Genomic DNA, 19483 nt, shown 5'->3' with positions numbered 1-19483 from the left:
ATCGTAAGGATTTCGAAGGGAAAGAATTACGGAATTTATCCTACGGATATTGAAGAGAAAGAATTACGTAGCTTATCGCAGTTAAATCAAGTTTAGAAGGACATTGGAGAGAGAGAATTACGAAACTTATCGCTGCTAAAGCAAGTTTAAATGCACATTTTCTGCAGGAAAAAAAGCGAAATTAGTGCTAGAAGGGGAAAGAAAGAATATTGCTAAAGCGAAAGAATATTTAGAAAGCGTTCAACTAATTGATATGCAAAACAAGAGTAAAAACATTACAATGGAGCAAAACTACTTTGTTTACAATTTTTCATTTAGTTTCGTGATGAAGTACCAAAAATGATTTCTTGCTTCCATCTAAAGAAACACTCTTCGTGAGAGGAGGTCGTGTAAGGGAAGGGATCTAAAATCTGAGTTAGAATAGTCTACATTTAGTAAAATAAATTTTCTTTTCAAGGATCCTATTACTCTTCATTCATGGATTCCTTGCAAGATACTAAAAATTTAAGTCATACATTTAGATAAATTATTTTTTATGAGAATGAGGTTAAAAAAACTGGCCATTTTTATGTCAAATTAATAAGATGGATCAATTTTCACCTGTTTGCAGCATTGAAGCTTGCTTTTTATTATTTAATTATATGAAAATGTGTTCAAAATATTGATCCATCCGATGCGAATCCTTCACATCTGCTTAGCGATTTTTGTGGAGAAATTTGGACACTTACAATTTTTTCCACCTACGGACTCTGACGAAATTAAGGCATTATATGAGAGGTGTGTGTAAACATGGCTCGAATCATCTAGATTCGACAGGGTACGCCAAAATACGAGCAGATGGAACGCTAAAATAGATGGCTAAAAACATCAAACAGACAGATAATGGGCAAAATAACGAGCATGGGCCAAAGCAAGATGTACTGATTTTCATCAGAATATCGCAAAAAAATGTTGACCCGTAGGTCGAACAAAGAAATACATGGACAGACGGACAGACAAGTTTGAATTGATTCCGAAAATGATTTTTTAAGTCTTTTTGAATGTTTTATAATTTCGCACAAATAGCGTAAGATATAAATATAGGATATACCAGGAATGAAGAAAGAAATTAAAGGAAATCTATTAACTAATCAGCTGTGCAAGTATTCTAAGATGCTAATGTGCTTGAATCTCTCAATAAACTCTTTTAGCATTTGAACGGTGCCAGTTATACTTTATCTGGGATAGTATGCTAAGAAAATGTACCTTTAACTTGCCATAATTACTTCAATACGATTCTATCTACTCAGGTTAAATGTGTGACGCTGCTTGATTAGCTTAAAATTTGTGAAGCGATTTGACCGTTAGCTTGATCGATGAAGAAAGTGATTTCAGATTTGAAAACGAATTGAAAATTGAAAAAGGAAAAAGAAGAAAATTCTAAAAAATTTTTAAAATTTTAAAATTCACTTTATGTATTTTATCCATAAATCATCTAACTATCTCTCTATCTAAGATCTATTCCTAATTGATTGATTGATTTTCACTAGCAAAACTCGTACGAGAAATTTCATGGGATGCTAGATTTTGTGTCATGTTCGAGAAATGGACTGAATCGCCATCACATAACTAAACAATAGATAGAAGACAATTTATTTATTTTTCAAAGTCAATCAATCAAACAATATACAGAACGAAGGGATTAGTAGTAGGTAGTTCAGCATTAAACTTTGCGCCCTACATACTTATTATTCTATATAAATGATTTTAATTGATTCGCAAAAAGCTAACCTCCTTCCAGGTGGTGGGTACCGCTTAGATTCGCCTCAAAGCGAATATATATAATTTAATATTTTTTAAATATTTTTTTATAGTGATTTGTCCGTCTTCCAAGACCATTTCTTTTTTTTTTTTTGTTTTTTTTTTTCATTTCTTTTTTTTTTGTTTTTAATATATAATCTAATATATATTCTCTTGGTAATGATACCAAATCACTTGTTTGACATCTTTTTCTCAAAAATTCTTTTTCATTTTATCATATTTTTACAAATTATTTTGTATCTGTATTTTTTAAATATTTTAATTATTTATGGTTATGTTGCTTCGGGTTTCTTCTTCATCTTTTGCTTGCATAATAATGAATAAATAATTATTTTGACATTTCTTATGTATGTGTTTGCGGCTAGTTTCAGGGTGTATGTGTTCGTTTCTGTTGCTCTGGTTATTGTAAATTTACGGGCAGTGGTGTCTTTGTTTGGTATATTTTTGCTTATAATGCTTTCTTTTTTTTACTTTTTTTTATATGTATTTTTTTTTTTTTTTTTGTGTTTTGCTTTGCCTTTCTAATAAATTGAGATTAGATAGATTGAAAATTATTAAGTCCTAGCGTTCAATTTGGTTTTAGAATTGAGATGAAAAATTGTTTGTATACGTACCACCGAGATTTTCTACGTATATGCATTGTATGTCCTTGCGTTTGTATGTCTGTGAGATATATTCTCAATTAAGATATCGTTTAAAAGTTGGGCAAAAAAATTGGAAGCTTTTGCGCGAAAAATGCTACTGGAACGGTACGAAATCGTTCGAAGAACACATACGCCTACAGTATAATATAAATCGAGAAGGGCTTTGTTTTCAAAAGTAAAGAAAAGTTTAGTCTTTGTTTTTGGCATTACTCATAAAATAGGACCGAATTGCGACGAAAGAAAAGTTTCGTGGAACACGATAATAGCACGCAAGTAAAACTTTCACGCCATAAAACGAAGACATTGGGTTCAAATCACACTGACGCCTATAAAATTCGCCATTAGCAGGTTTTTTTTATTGTTCTTTACTAATACTGTCATGTTCGGATAGGACATTAGCTTCAAAAAGAACAAAGTCAGTCGCAGGTGTTGCACTCTTAGATACAATATCATGGAGTCTAGTGTTCGTGGGTGTAAGAAGGAATCCTTCAAAAAAAGAAGTAATGCCACTTCCTTATGAACGGCAAACGCAGTCGGAAATGGGTCACTCTAGTCGAATATTCTTGAGTCATGTTATTTGTTTTCTTTCTTTCTTCTTTTTTCAAGATAACGGTGGTTAGTATAAAAGATTCAGCCGCAGCCGAACATAATTATTTTAATTGCTTTTTTACTTACTTTAGCATACGGTTTTAAATTACATACACTACAAATAACATTAAAAGAAAATAAACTTAGCAACTGTTCTTGGTCGTCATTTCAACACACATACAACACATATTTCAATTTTCTTTGCAAATATTCTTAAAATTTTTGATGAATTCCAAAATTTGTCTTTGTTTGCCGAGCCATTTTGGGCTTTAAAATTCCTTTGCAATCTTTGCTCCTGACCAATCGTATAGGGTTGTCGACCTAAGCAGTATTTGTTGGAATTAATGTTTGTCTTTTTTATAAGTTTTTTCACACATGGAGTTGCGGATTATTCAAAAGCGCAAGCTTATAATAATAATATGAACTATGATGGATGGATGGATGGATGGATAGATGGATAGATGGATGGATGGGTGGATGAATGGATGGATATTGCCAGCAATATATCTTCAAGAAAATTTGGAGACCAAGTTAAGTTTGACAATATAAAGATGACTTTTCGTTTTTATGTAAAATTTCTAATCTATCCAACTGAATGGTTGGGTGCTCAAATTTTAGGTGTGGTAGGGTTCTCCGATAGTCTTGGGTGCTAGTACTTTAAGACTTTAGCCTTCGAATTTTTCTCTCTGACTATACTGATAATATTAATAATAATGGCCTACGTTTTTCTCCTTTTCAACTTTTATTGATTTTTTTCTTTATGAAAAACGTAGATAGCTCTGTGAGTAAATATGAAAAGTGAATTCTTAAAACCTTTTCTCTAATTTTTTCTCTTTATCTTTGAGCTTATCTTACCATAGCTCGACGTCAAATATATGTGACAAACACTTTTAAACAATTTTACAGGTTCACGGGAAAGTTCTGTCGCATTCTAATAGCTGCGGATAATATTGCTTGTCAGGTTAAGGCAAACAAAGGTAGAAGGCGCAGTCTTATTATTCAGCGTATCTTCCTTGGAATATAAGAGAGCTACACTCTTAATATCCTATATCAGTTAGTCGAGAAGCCCGGAGTGTATAAGATGACAGTGGGCAAAGCTCGTTTAAGTCACGGAATTTGATATGAATTCCGAAAAGGTAGCAACGCATTGGTTTGTTGTACAAGCTTATGTGACACATTGGGGGGTTGAAATTACAAATGTTCGGATCTGCTGAAGATGGTTTGTCGAATTTCGTTCCACAAACAAGATCATTGATCTGGACGATACTGACATTTTGCAGACCATGATGGATAAGAAGCGGTATCTAATCGTTTTACATTTGAAAAAGAACACTGCATCTACCATTCGATTGCTGAGGAATAAACACATTTAACAATTTTGTATTCAAATGTGTTAATAAATATGGGATAGAACTTTCTCGCTGACCTAATACGAACATATATTTGAACATGTTGTGTATCGAACAAAATTGTTAAGATATAAAAAAACGGAGACCCTGGTAACGAATGGGTTAATTTGACTTTAAAACGCTACCAAAATTCTCAACATGCTCTAGCTGAAGGTAAATGAAATCGTAATATTGCCGTTTGACAGGAATGACTTAACAAGTTCAAATGCCTATTTAAAATTGTCACATATACATTTGTGTTTATATCAGATCACTAGGTAATGGCATCGAATTTTAGGAAAGTGTGATAGTTAAACTCCTCATTATCCCATTATTATCTCATTATCATTATATAAAAGTTTGTTCGGTTGTATGCGACACCCCGAAGGATTTTAGATACACGCACTCTTAATCGTACCGAGCGATCTAGAATCATTTTCGGGATCGAGTTAAGTCTGCCTATTTGTTTCTTCTGCTTGTTTCACTTATGTTCATCCCCAGGCTGCAATTTTGAAGATATTTTGATCACATTTGGTCTTGATGCAAGGACGAGCGCACGCTATTGAAAAAGGCTCGAATCGGATTAATTGTTCGACCATTTGTCTCAAAATACCTTATTTTGAAAAATCGTTGTATGAATAACGGCGATGTGGTCTACATAATGGTACTATAATGAGCATGGCCTTTACTCCTTTTACACTGAAAGTTGATACTGCAAACAAAATGTGTTGTCTCCTCCGTCTTGAAAATAATATGTTTTTGCAATATTGTCTCACTAAAAAAATATATTTCATTCATTTTAGACTCGAAATGTTGCCACTGCAATCGAAATTTCCGTCCCGTCTTATAGTTTTTTATAATCTGTAAAAATGTATTTGCAAGTTTTTTTTTTTTTTGGCAAATGTTGCTAAGAAATCGTGAATAATATTTTAAGTGAATTTTTTTTTTCATTTTTAGTTTTTCTTGAACCATTCTTTGAGATGTAAGGATTTGTAAGTCTTCTTTTCTTATGTGTATAATTGTTATTGCATAATTTACATAAATTATTTTTAAATTTGAATTATTGATCCGCTTAAATATAATTGTATGTTCAAGATATTTGAAACACACATCAGAACATGATTTAATTTCTTTAAAATTTGAGAAAACAAAATAAAATCTTTTAAATATTGGATTTACATGTAAATTAATTGTTCTTAACTCTAAAAATCTTTTTAAATATCTAGGACCATAACATCAATCTATACTTTCTCTAGTGTCGTTATCCGTTGCATATATGTTTTTATTTTATTTTTGCTTTTTTATTTAAATATGGCGTAGGAATCAGGATTTGTGAAGACATTTTTGTTTGAAAAATATTCACATTTGCCGTTAAGGAGACCGTTATCGTTTAAAAACTATATAAAATGATCGGAATGCCTAAAAATAGGCAACGATTGCGGTAGAACTTTAAAATATATTCTATTTCCACATTTAGAAGAAGTTAGTACGTTATTATATATTGCACGCACTCAATGGGCTGACATATGCAGATTACCCTGGCTAATCGTCTAATATTAACTAACATAATTAATATATTCGAAGCTCCCATTTTTCAGTCACTTAGTAGAATATTTTTATTTTTGTTTTATTTTTTATTAGCCTCATATTAGAGAATGAGCGGTATAGTGATTGTTATCATTCTATTGTTGACATCTAGAAGTGAACTAGCCTGACATCACATAAAATGTGGACAGATATTGTCGATCGAAATGAAATACTTCATTGAACGAGCCTTACTTTACTGTCTGCTACGGACGAATAAATTAAACGTTATCATTGGTTTACATTGTATTGGAAATGAAAAAACTTCGTTATAGGTACCTTCACTTTCTTGTGGAAAGAAAAAAAAAAAAAAAATATATATATATATATATATATATATATATATAATATATTTTATATTATTGTATATATTAGATCAGTATACAAAATCAGTTTGAATAGATGCGTTGTATTGTAAAAAAACTCCTTTGTTGAAATGCTGAGTATGCAAAGCATACATAAAATTGCATTTATTTTTTTAATCTATTTACAACATGTAGAAATAGGTTTCAAAGTTCATAAAAAACGGGTTTAACCGTTTTTTCGAAAAGTACTTTTTTCATATCAACAATAGATCGTATTATGTTGATCTGAATTTCTTTACGAGCATTTATTGAAGCCCTTAAGAATATTAAATTTCGTTATTATAGTTTGCTTCAGATTGAATATCGCTTTTTTTTACTTGACCGTAATTATTGTAAATTAATGTTTTTTCTCTTTTCAATTGTATTCTAAAGTTAAGAAAATTCAATTTTGTGCAATTTAGTAGAAGCGAGTTCGTTTTCATTACTTAAGCATTTCGTGGTCGATGTACGAGAGCAGCCATTATTTAATTAATCAGAGTATACTTTTGGGCGAAAGTATTAAACAGATAAGCCGATTTGGCTGGCTCATTCGATCTAGATATCTCACAGCAAATTCAAATAAATTAAAATACATAGCAAGATATTATAAAGATATTATGTTTGTAAAGATACATTTAAACGTTTGTGGCTTTAGTAAAAATGATATATTTATTATCTTAAATAATAAAATATTATTGAAAAATTTACAAACTCTAGGGAGTGTGAAAAAATCGTTCCCTTTCCATTCAAAGATAGTCTGCTTGCACTCAGTCTAATGATAATGTTTTCCTCACAAGAAAGCTATAGAATCTATTCATAAATCCTCATCATAAAGCGGAAGCCAACTAAATTTTACAAAAAGCAATCATTTCAGGACTAGTTGCCGGATTATAGATTTGTCTGACTTGCTAATGAAGAAAAATTTGAGTATCGAAATTTTAGCGATAAATTTTCACGAGCTCTTTCGCTTCGTTCGTACGCGATAAATGTGCTTTAGTGACTCTGCCATGGTCTATAGACTCTTGGGAAATAAGCATTACAATTAGACGTTTCCTTTCTTTTTCACGATGAGAAAACAACGGATCTTTATATAGGCCACCGATATCGATGAATATTTTCATTAAATGCCGGTATAGGTTTCAAATATCACGTTTCATTTAACGCACTACATTGCACCTGCTGGAAATATGTGCGAGCGGAAAAGAAGCTGCGATAGACATTTGACGTAATTTGGCAATGAAAGTAATCTTAAATTCAATATTTGTAAAAAAAAGCATATTTTAAATATAAAATAAAACATTATTTACACCAACAAAAAACTGTTGCAAATATGAACACAAAAAAATTTTGGGATTTTTTTATTTTATAAAATACATTTTTTCTTCTTTTCATTCTTTTTTTTTCCTTTTTTTTGCAAAAACAATTCTTTTTAGATTAAAATAAACTTTTCCTCTTGTTCTTACTTTTATATATATTTAAATATATAGGATTTAATTTCCATTTATTTTGGGGGATTTTTTGTGTAGCTTACAATAATTAAAAAAAAAAAAAAGGAAATAAGAGAAACAATTAAACACAGAAAAATATTTAAAATAAAAAAATTTAATAAAACACACAAAACTTTCTTTAAAAAAAGTAATAATAATAAAACAACAACAGCTTTGCTTAATATTTGTTTTGTTTTTTTTTTTTTTATATATATAATTTTTTTTTCTATATCTAAGAAAAAACACTTAAATGATTTTGGGTTTAGTTGAAACTAAATTTACAAAAAAAAAGTCCTTAGATTTGTTTTAGGTTGTTGTTGTTGTTGTAGTAGTAGTGAATTTTTTCATGACTTAAATTAATTAAATAATTAATTACAAGAAAATATTACACAGAAATACACAAAAACACACGCTTACAAATGACAGACACTTATACTCAGTAAAAAAAAAAATTAAAAGATAAAAACCACAATTTTTCTTTTTTAAATGATCTTTTTTATAATAGTAATAGTAAATGAAGTGACGAAAAACATTCAAGCTATAAAAGGGGAAAGGATGGGACTTTTTTTTAGTTTTTTTTTTTTTTTTTTTGTTTTCTTGTTTTTCTTTACTTTTTTAACGAATTCAGTCCTCAGGTAACAACGTTTCAAACACAACTACCGTAACAGCGTTCGAAGACGCTGTCGAAGTTGGAGTGTTCGAAGAAGACGCTGTTGCTGCAGTAGAGATGGCAGTATTTGTATGTATTGGGATATGATGATTATCTTGAGCAACGATGTTGCTGTGGCTTGTGCTTAGGGATGCCGTTTCTTTAACTATGACTTTTGTAGATTTACCAACAACGTTTGTTGCCGTCGGCATTCTTATAATGTTCAGCGTTGACGTTGATGATGTTGATGCGGATGTTGATGCTGATGCTGATGTGATTAATGAATGTTGTGGCATTATCAATTTTTTAGATGTTGCCACTTCAGTCCTTAACGCAGTCGCCGTTTGGCAATTTTGCTGCGTTTGTATGTTTGATGTTGATGAAAGTTGATTTAAACATGTTGCTACTAATGTTGATGTTGATTTTTCTTGTGATGATGGTGATAGCGGCGTTGTTGCTAAAGTTTGCGTTTCCTTTACCACCAGTTGATTGTGATGATTATCTTCAGTCTGTGTTTGTATAGTAACCGTATTGGGTCGTATAGTGGGTATTTTTATCTGCGTGCTTGAGGTTTGTGTCTGTGCTATGGTTTGTGAAGGCTTTGAATAATTGCCCACTAAACGATTGCTGGTGCTGGTGCTGCTACTGCTGTCGTTTGTGTACGATTTATAGGCGTTTAAAGATGAAGAGGAAGAGGCTAAGTGCTCTAAATTTTTTATAACGGTAGTCGTTTCTGTTGCATTCGAAGATGCATTTGTTTTTGTGGTAGCTGTTTGTGTTAAGTTTTGGGTTTGTGTTAAATTGGCAAAATTTAATTTTTTAAAAGGCAATGTTGCCATTTGGCGTTGTGGAGCCAACCAGATATGACATTGTTGCTGTTGCTGTTGCTGTTGTTTATCTTGTTCGGCCGCTATTTCACTTAGAGTTGCCAAAGTAACTGCAGTCTTTAAAACATGAGCCGGAGTTGTGTTATGCTGTTGTTGCAACGTTATAGGAGGTGGTGGTGATGATGGTGCTGACATTGCTGTTGTAGCTACATTTAAACTGCTTAAAGGACGTTTAGACATTAAGGCTGTTTGTAAAATAGAACTGTAAGTGGTAGTGGCTGTTGCGTTAGTCAAAGGGGATGAAGACAAAGTGGAGGAAGAAGTGCTTTTTGAACCCATTAACATTGTTGAACTTGTAGTAAATAATACTCTTTTATTTTCTAAATTTTTGGCAGTGTTGGTTGCAGCACTTGTTGTTGTTATCGTAGACTTAGCAAAGGCAGTGTTGTTTACGGCAGTTTTTGCAGTAGTTGGAGATGTCATAGGCATTTTAGCTATTTGTTCGGCCGCGGCTGTCAGGGTAGCCAAGGTGGCGGCTGCTCCCGTCAATAGGGAGGTCTTTAGTATAGATGTAGGTTCTAACAATTGAGGCAAGGGTTTTATAATGGGTTCTTTGATTTCGGCTGGATCTTCTTCTTCCCTAAGTTCATCTTCTTGATGTTGTGGCAATATAATTTCCTCTTCTACCTGCTGTTCGTCTACCGCTTCCATAGAGTCCAGCTCTAAGTCAGCGCGTTCAATTTTAATCTCAGGCATCTCTAACATGGGCAAACATATCGGCGGCTGGAATTGCTGCTCTTCCCCACTTTCCATTCTTTCTTCAAGCGGTTGTTGTTGATGTTGCACATGATAAGGCGGCGTTGTATGTTCAACTGATAGCGTTAAAAGACCACGTTGAAGCATTTGCTACCTTATACTGGCCGAATTCAAAACGAAGGGAACGTAAAACATTTTACTTTCCAACAAAAGACTAGCAGCAGCCTGAATCTATAAAAAATGTTACAAATGTGCTATAAATATACAGTTCAAGAAATTCATTTCATATTTACCTCTGGTATATGGGAAAGTAATTCATTAAGGCGGGCTTGTGGATTTTGGGTTGTAGCTAAAGTATGTTGCAAATAAGTGCGCAACACTTGTATGTAACGTTCTTGGATGTTTTCGAGTTCCGCTTCTGCTAAAATTTGAAAAAATTGATAAGTCTATCAAATCTGTATTATGCACAACTTACCTTTATTAAGTAAAATATAGACTTTTAGGCATACATATTCTTCCATTTTCAATTTAATCCGGCGAAACATGATGGTGATTTGCGTCATTTTATCCACCATGTGTCCGACGTCTAATTTCAGTTGTTCCATTGCTATTGGTTGACCCATCAAGGTGGTAAGACAGGTCTGTAAAGTGGTGAGGTGCGCATTCACTTCACTTACAAATTCTGGATCATCTTTGTGCACCGTCAAGTGGTGATGCTGGGAGTGGTGAAGTTGATGCTGTTGCTGTAATAGTTGTTGTTGTTGTAACTGGTGATGTGGTTGGCCTTGCGCATGGTGCTGCTGAACATGATGTGAATGATGTTGCTGCTGCTGGTGTGGGTGTAGTGGCGACGTTGATGATGTGTGATTATTATGTTGCGTAGGTGAGGAAGAACTAGAGGATGAGGAGGTCGTCGAGGAATTGGACGATGTATTACAACTGCCGGCCGCTGAAGTGCCACCACTAGAAGTCGCTGTCGTTGTATTCGTTGCCGCTGTTCCACTATGACGTTTACCGTGTAAAGCTTGGTAGGCTGCGGTCGTCAGTATCAGTATCTCATGCCATTTGTCTGTCAAAAGTTTTGTATGTATTTCTACGGGTATTTCTAAATAGAAAGGCAACTTCTTGGTCCACGAAACCAATTTATGGACGATGGAGTCGCCAATATTGCACAGTTTCTCACTGATTTCAGATTTGTCTTCAAGAAACTCCGAAAAATGTGGCAATGTGGCTATATCCTCCATGGCGTCACAGTCTATTAAAGTTTGTATCATGGCGATCGCGTGATCATATGTGATAATTCGATCCTTCGAAGAGCTTACCGCCGAATCTAGACGATGTCTCAGGTGCACAATTTCGCTAGGATTAGTCAGGGCAGTCTTCAGTATGGTACCGTTAACTAGGTGCGAGGGTAACTTAATGGCAGTCTCTAAAGGCGTGCTCGGCCTTTGCGTTGCTCCTGGCGAACCTTGTGGACGAGGCACGTGTTGTTGTGGAGGCGGTTGGGGTGGCGCTGCATGGTGAAGGGGTTGGTTAGTATGTGGAGACGAGGAGGCTGAGAGTGGACTGTGTAAGCCACCACTTCCAACGGCCGCAGCTGCTGCAAAAGCGTGATGTGCTGGTGCACTTGCTGGTGGTGGTCCCAGTGTAGAACTTGTTTGCTGATGGTGGTGAGGCGAATGCATGCTTTGTTGCTGCTCTTTACTGAGAAACATGGGTTTCATTTCACCCAACAGTTTACTTTGCTGTTGATGGGCGGCAGCAGCAACAGCAGCCGCAAATTGTTGCTGTTGCAATTGTTGTTGTTGTTGCGGTGTAAAAATATGTGTTTGGTGGTGATGGGGTGAAAGTTGTCCTGTGTGGCTGTGACACGTTTGTTGATGCTGATGATGAGGGTTATGCATTTGCTGTTGTTGTTGTTGCTGCTGCTGTTGCTGTTGTTGTTTGTTCTTCTTATGCTTTTTATACTTGACCTTATAAAGATTATAGACGGCGCCGCTATTTCGACCTCCAGGCATTCGATCTTCACGCACCGCTAAAAACATTAACCACATAATCAGCCATTGGTTCTTTTTACAGTAATACTAACTTACCTTGCAGTACCATCCCTTGTTCAATACATTTTTTGAAACGACAATACTGACAACGGTTACGTTGAGCTTTGGTTATTTCACACGTCCCATCTGCTACACATGTGTAGACGCGTCGATTTTGCACGGTCCTCTTGAAGAATCCTTTACAACTGTGTTGCCATAGAAAGAAGATACACAAAATGAACAATTTATTCTTCACATCGTCCTACTTACCCTTCACATGTTATGATGCCGTAATGTAAACCGGTAGCTTTATCCTCGCATATCATGCATACTAACGGTTGATCATCTTCATCTGTAGGATCGTGAGAAACGTCAAGACCTCGCGACAAACCTGTGGTATTTGATCCACCTGCTGACGATCCCCAAGGCTGTTGGGCAGCACTCAAATTCAAGGCATGCAACTGTCCTGGTGGCAGTTGTGAATAATCTCCAGCCCAGAGACGTTCCATATTCAGAGCATGCGGTGTACGAAACGTATGCGGTGGTCGATTGCGGACGTCTTGTATTCGTGTTTGACCTAGCGAAAGCAATAACTGTGCCGCTTCTTCATTATTTTGCGGAGAAGGCCCGGGAGTGTGTGTAGGCGTAAGAGATCCTGCTGAGGGTGACGAACCCGGATTTAGAGATGACTGCGTTGTATGGTGTGAAGGATTGGATCCCGCACTTCCAGTACCCATAACACCGCTACTAACATTTCCGGGCCCACTTTGCCCATGGGTTTGGTGTTGATTAGATTGCTGATTTGTTTGGAGATGATGGGGATTCGGTGATGGACTTGCTGCTGATCCGGAGCAAGGTGGCGCAGGCTCATATCCCCACACCATGGTTCGTACACCACAACTCTCTCCCATAATAACAGTGGGTGTACCGCGGGGCGGTGTTTGCGAGGGTGTTTGCGGTGATAGTTGAGAGGATGAAGTTGAGGAAGAGGAATGATGTGGCGACGGAGATTGTCCTGGTCCTCCTGGACGTATGCTACTCAACGGACCACCAATAACTTCAGGTTTCACCCCATTTATACGAGCATTAGATACCCACACCATGCGTTGAGCTGCAGCAGCTGCAACAGCGGCTGCCCCCGGTTGCATCAGTTGTGGTAAGCCTGCTGCCGCGGCTGCTGCTGCAGCAACCTGCTGTTGCACCTCGTTTTTTACACGAAATAAAATTGCTGCATCTCGGTTCGGGTGCCTCAAAGATTGCAAGGAAGCGGGATGCATTAGAGCTTGGGCCATATTGCCTAAAGCCTGGGCAGGTAATTGTGGTGGTGGTGCTGGTGCTGAAGAGCTTTGTTGAGGAGAAGTTGCTGGCTGTTGTTGCATAAAGTGATGCGGAGAGTGGTGCCGTTGACCGGCACTAACAGTAGGGCCAAAATTTCCCGAATGATTTTGCAGTGATGTGGGCTCTTTTTTAATACGTACGTTGTGACCGCCCGTCATTTGTTGCGGCATTAAATGCTGCTGTTGCGGCGATTGGGACGATGAATGCCTTGAACTTGGTGACATGGAAGCGCTGGGTGACAACTCTCGAGCACCTGGCATATTCTGTCGTGACATAGCGGCCGCTTGCTGCAACAACTGTAATTGTTGTTGCTGCGTTAGTTGTTGCATGGATTGACTGAGAAGATGGTGATGTTGTGGTGGCAGCTGTAAGTCCGTAGGTGGACTACTTTTACGCATTTGAGGTTGAGTAAGCTGCTGATGCAAATGGTGAGTTGTGACAATGGGCGGTGCTGGAGCTGCTGCAGGTGTGTGATGAGGTTGCGGAGCTGGTGGTTGGTGCATGTGAGTTGTAGAAGGGTTACTGGACACACCAGGTAGAGGAGATGGAGAGTTTCTGGTTGCAGCAGAGGCAGATCCACTTGTGGCAGAGGAATATGGCGAATGGGGCGCTTGGGCAGGTTCAGACTTAATACGGGAAGGCGTCACCAACACTGTGACATGCTGTTGCGATTGTGTAGGCCCTTTCATAGTTGCAGCTACAGCAGTAGCATTTTGTTGTTGCTGTTGGTAAGACAGCATACGCGTGGGAGATGCCAAAATTCGTTCTTCCTTAACCGAACGTATCACACTCATGCTACCACCACTACTTGATGCTGAAACTGCAGAAGTATTACCAACATTTGTAGGTAAACCATTTGAGGGCATTACTGAAGAAGCGGATGCTGTGGCAATTTTCTCATCTATAAAGTCAGGTGAGGCTCTACTGCTGCTACTGCCGCCCCCGTTACTAGTACTACTGCTACTGGCGTTGCCGTTGTTATGAGGTGGCGTAGGAGTGGCCCTAGCGCTGTTCGGTGTTCTTCGATCCATGGTGCTCATGGTGTCGAGATCAGAACTGACGGCCGGTGAAGTTCGTACCGGTGGTGGAGGAGACATCATTGTGGAGGCTGCTGCTGCCGTCGCCGTCACTGCACCACACGATGTATGAAAATCAGTCTGTTCTTGTTGTTTCTGTTGTTGGGCTTGTTCACTTTTAGCTGCTACCGCTAACGCTACCGCCTTAGCAGTCGCCACCACCACTTCAGCAGATACCTGTTGTTGCGTTTTCTCTTGTAATATGGCGCCCGAGCAAGCAGTTGAAGTTGTGGTGGTAACTGAAGAGGTAGCCGCCAAAGTAGTCATGGGCAGGGAAGCAGCTACAACAGTTCCGCCGCTACTAATACCGGGTCCTCCACCGCTACCGGCACTACCACCTCCACCGCTATCACACATTTTCGGTGACATCGGTGCTAAGAGATCGGGTGACGAAGTGGAGGTTTCGGCTACAGATTCACCATCACTGCTGCATCTTGAGTCAATTTTACGTCGTTTCAGTTTTAGATCTTGAAAGAGGCTCATTTTATCGAGCTCGCTGTACGGGCCACGGCTCAGTGTCATAATTCCTGAAAATTATCAATAGATAAGTAAAATGTGAGAAAAACTAAGATAACAACTGATACTATTTATAAAAATTTACACGCATATACACACATAGATAGACATAACTTTCTCTCATACTCGAATATAAAATTGAAATTGTCGGAAAAGAGCATGCTTTATGTCTTGTATTATTTCCACTTTTATGAGTTATTCATATGAATTTTTCAGACCTGTCGCAAGCGTTGTAAAAAATTAATACTTGATTAAAACATTTCTTAAAGTATGCATTATCGGCGCTAAATCTGCTTATCTTCTTTTCGCTTTCTTTTTCTTCGAAATGCTATTATTTTAGTTACATAATAAAGTACAGCATGGAAAAGAACATTTATCTGATGACGCCGTCTTTTAATCAGACTCATTTAGGGTCAACTTATTGCTGGCAAGTATAGAAGTTTAATACGTTTCCAAAAAATTCAAAGGAAGATTTGACACAATTATTCATTGGAGGGCATTAAATGTTTTCCCTTTTTTTTTTTTTTTTGCGAAATTTTTGATTAAGGTGATCTATTTTAGAAAAATTTTGTGCATGAGTGCATTTGCCCAAAATCATCTTCAATATGTCAAAATTCTCAAAAGAAAATTCTGTGCGATATTCAGTTAGGCATGCGTAACGGACATTCTTAAGGTATGCGATCCTCTCTCTATTGTCACTATGTTATATTTTCCAGAGTCTGATGCATTGGAATGTTTCTAATGTTATTATTTTGCTAAATGTATGATTTAGTCTATAATATTTTTATTTGTTTAGAGGTCAACAGGAAAACAATATTAAATGCAAATTTTTTTTTTTTTTATTATTATTTATTTTATTGTTTTTTTTTTCACATGTTTCTATATAAAAATGCATATAGCTAAGCAGCTAAACTATAGACTTCGAAGTGCTTTTATTTTGTTTTTTATTTTTTGTTGTTGTTTATTGTAGATTCATTAAAAATGAAGTTTTCGAGAGAGAGAAAAAAAAAAACTTGTACGGAAGTAAGCTTTAAAAACACAAATTATGTGCGAAGAAAAAAACGAGCATAAAAATTTAAAAAAAAAAAAAAAAACAGATAACAAAAACACAATTGAAAAACAAAACTGCTTCAGGTATGTGTTTGAAGAAAATAAATATAACAACCGCAGAATACACAGAAGGTGAAATAAAAAATATATTAATAATAATGAATAACAATCATAAAATTCTTAGTAAAGGTCAGTTTTTATGGTGAAATATTTGAAGCCCAGAACGGTGCAAAGAAAATAAAAAAATAAAAATAAAAGGATTAAGACAAAAACTATGCCCGCCTTAGGATACATCTTTAAGCCCAGGATTTGAAAGCAAAATGTAAGAGTGCAAAGAGCCGCTGAAAAGCTTGCAGAGAGAACAGCAGAATTATTTACTTGTCTCTTAAATGAACCTTAATAATATATGTAATAAGTTTCGAACTAGTAAATGCGCCTAGAAGTATGAAAGAAAAATTCGGAAATGTTAAGTATAAAAATATGGCAATTGGACAATTCTATATGCGTAGCTAGCACAAATAAAATAAAATAAGTAAAATCACTATCAAATACCCTACACCGCACTACAGCTACTCATATAGCGGCTTTTCACAATGAGGCTTTATATGGGAAGTGATCGAACAAGTCGTCCGATCTGAACCACTTTCGGTTAAAAATATTTTATACATTTTGCATTGACCAAGGATCGTTCTCTTTTTTCAAATTATATGGATGGTTCCCCAGAATAAATTTCAGGCCATCACATCCTAAAAAAGAGAAAAAAGGTAAAATAGCTAAGTCTTTTTATAAGGCGAGTTAAGCGCGGCTGATTATTTCATTGGAAACTTTACGTCGCTTTCAAACGTTTTTGCAAATTTGTAGGCGATATATTCATTTTCCCTAAGCGGAGAATGTTTACCACAGATACTACACAGCTGGGTAGAGGGACAAATGTACAGACGAACAGACCAACATGTTTAGGTTCCTTTCGACTTTGAAAATGGCTAAGAATTTATTCAAAGTAAACTTAAAAAAAAATTTTTTTATTGCATCGTTTTTTTGTTTTTTTATAGTAAAAAAGCATATAGTCTATATCTTCAGATATTTTATTCCTTTCCCAATCAATATAACTTTTTACACAAGCAAAGAATTAGAAAACTATCTTCACAAAAAATGTAAGCTGAAATGTTATTTTTTAAGCATATGACCGTTTGAGACAATCAGGTGAGAGTTATATATGTATATATATAGGCATCAACATCTTCCCGTCGAAAAAAATGTGAAGAAATTTCCAGATGATTTAATATGCACTACGGCATCGCCCTTAAAATATGCATTCAAATTGAGTAATGATCAAAACGCCAATTTCTTACTGTCTTTGAAAAACAGAGGCGTTCTCACTTTACGAAGCACTGTAAGCTTCTCCTATTTTCAACGCGATGGTAAGAACTTTCAATGCTTCTGTCAACGTTGTACTTGACGGCTTCATTTTTGCAACGAGGAGAATGCTTACAATAGACATTACACAGACGGATAGACGCCCTGGCGGACAGACGGACATGCTTGAAGCGATTCAGAATTGTCAATTTATATGTACTTTGTCCGGGCGTTGCAAACATTTTGACAAAATGAATTATGCCTATCACCTTTCGGTGATGGGTATAAAAGTCACATATAAATGTTTATAAGCAAAAAATATTAAATATATTAAATAGATTATATAAAATTCAACATAAAGTATATAAAAAAAAGCAAAATGTATACATATATATGCCTATATATAAATATACATATATATATATATATATATATATATATATATATACATACATAAACATGCCTATATACATACATATATATGTATACATATATACATGCAATAAACACATACTGAAATTCTTTACAGTTTTTTTTTCATAAAATTTCCTGAATCCCGTTTTTTTTAGCGATCGTGTTGTGAATGAAGATGCAAAGTCGCACAGTGAACAAACAAATAATTGGTTTGAAAGTTTTACTACCTTCTCTATATCATCATTAAAAAGAATCGTCAATTCGTTAAAATTTTGATAATGTTGTTTGTTGTTGTGTTTACGGGTTTCATTTTTTCGATTTGGCTTAATTTGAACATTTCCCCAAGAGCCGGGAAAAAAATATGCAGTTGCTTCTTGCTTGTCTAAAACGAAAGATGAAGAATTTTTTTCTTTTATTTCTTTTACCCGCTAAATGTAACTAGCGTAGACAAGCAGATTTTCTATTAGGTATATGATTTTGCTTCCGTCGTTTTCTTTCTTCGGCATTCGAGAATTTGTTGTGAAAAATTCTACATTTCCTATTCGAACTATTGTCTATCGCGGGCCACTACTTTCCCATATCTTTCGGGCAGTATACGAATCCGGCGGTGAAAAACTGCTCATCTTCTGAGTCGATCCAGGTATTGAGCCAATTTTTGACTTCTCGTCGGAGCGACCAATGTCGTGAGAATATGACAGATGGGATAGGGCTTCCCATTTAGCGTTGCCAACCGAACGTATTAATAACTTTCAATGCAGATCGCCTGCGATTGTTTCAGAAGGGTTTTAACAGCTCATAATAGAACTGCGTTCAGTTAGTCCCACCAATTACACCTTCGATATCGAAATCATCATTCTTGAAGCAATAATACTGCGCACGTTCCTTTAATAAAACCGGTCTCGTCCATAGCATTTGAGAGCATTCAATGAGTCTTAGACGCAGATTTTTTCATAACAATTTAAATTTACCCCAAATGACGAGGAGTTTAGTTCGTAAACTGACATTTTCAATCAGGAACGAGGTTACCATGCGAACACAAGTCGACTTATGTTTCGATGGGGTTATGTTGACAAGCACCCAAGCATCTGTGTATTTCCACCGCTTCATGCGGCGAAAATCATCTATTGGGAAACGGTGTAATCAATACACTTATTGCAATTTTTTGAATAAAGTGCATTATTTACGAATCAGGAGATTTCTTGGAGTACGGTGAATTTGTGGCTTCCTTTCAACATTTCTTCTCGACTAATGAAATTCATCTTTAAATTACGGGACCGTAAATAACATGAAACATGAGACATATTATTTAGTTAGACGTTAGATGACACTGAGCAGATTTTAAATTAATGACTCTACCAACTTCCCGTGTGCGTACAGTTTTGATCTGCATAAGCCATTTAACAGGTAGCAGATAAACCGTAAATGAAAATTTCAAAAGTTTTTCCGCCTTTTAATTATAGCAATTTTGAAAAGTTTAAAAATGTATAGGCCCGGATGAATGAAATTTCCCACAAATCTCTTAAAGCTTCGGAGAAGGAAAACATAAAAAGATATTATGACATAGTTTGCGTTCCCCCAATAAAAAAACGAAACGAAAGGGAAGAGACTGGCAGCATAAAGTTTGATTTGA

General features: G+C 35.9%; 3 protein-coding genes across 7 annotated transcripts in view; 1 reads left to right on the top strand and 2 right to left on the bottom strand.

The window, feature by feature from the left end:
• LOC119634001 (putative GPI-anchor transamidase) overlaps window positions 1-19483 on the top strand; it is a 62513-nt gene that overhangs the window by 14445 nt on the left and 28585 nt on the right. The window lies entirely within an intron of this gene.
• On the bottom strand, window positions 8408-10234 carry LOC119633991 (putative GPI-anchored protein pfl2). The gene has a single exon (XM_038027887.1). The coding sequence runs from the start codon at window positions 10212-10214 to the stop codon at window positions 8460-8462; it is 1755 nt and encodes a 584-aa protein (XP_037883815.1). The 5' UTR covers window positions 10215-10234; the 3' UTR covers window positions 8408-8459.
• LOC119633972 (hormone receptor 4) overlaps window positions 10197-19483 on the bottom strand; it is a 58816-nt gene continuing 49529 nt past the window's right edge. For 4 of the 5 annotated variants that reach the window (XM_038027877.1, XM_038027858.1, XM_038027839.1 and 1 more), the window contains exons 2-6: window positions 12374-15044; window positions 12161-12309; window positions 10543-12102; window positions 10361-10488; window positions 10197-10298 (exon numbers count right to left, since the gene is read on the bottom strand). In XM_038027877.1, the coding sequence (XP_037883805.1) occupies window positions 10218-10298; window positions 10361-10488; window positions 10543-12102; window positions 12161-12309; window positions 12374-15039 (4584 nt within the window). In that variant the 5' untranslated portion in view covers window positions 15040-15044 and the 3' untranslated portion in view covers window positions 10197-10217. The remainder of the gene's footprint in view (window positions 10299-10360; window positions 10489-10542; window positions 12103-12160; window positions 12310-12373; window positions 15045-19483) is intronic. The other variant, XM_038027849.1, reaches the window with a different exon arrangement.

Source organism: Glossina fuscipes, unplaced genomic scaffold (genome assembly GCF_014805625.2).
Source record: "Glossina fuscipes isolate IAEA_lab_2018 unplaced genomic scaffold, Yale_Gfus_2 0, whole genome shotgun sequence".
Lineage (NCBI taxonomy): Eukaryota > Metazoa > Arthropoda > Insecta > Diptera > Glossinidae > Glossina > Glossina fuscipes.
This window is presented reverse-complemented; position numbering and strand designations above follow the sequence as displayed.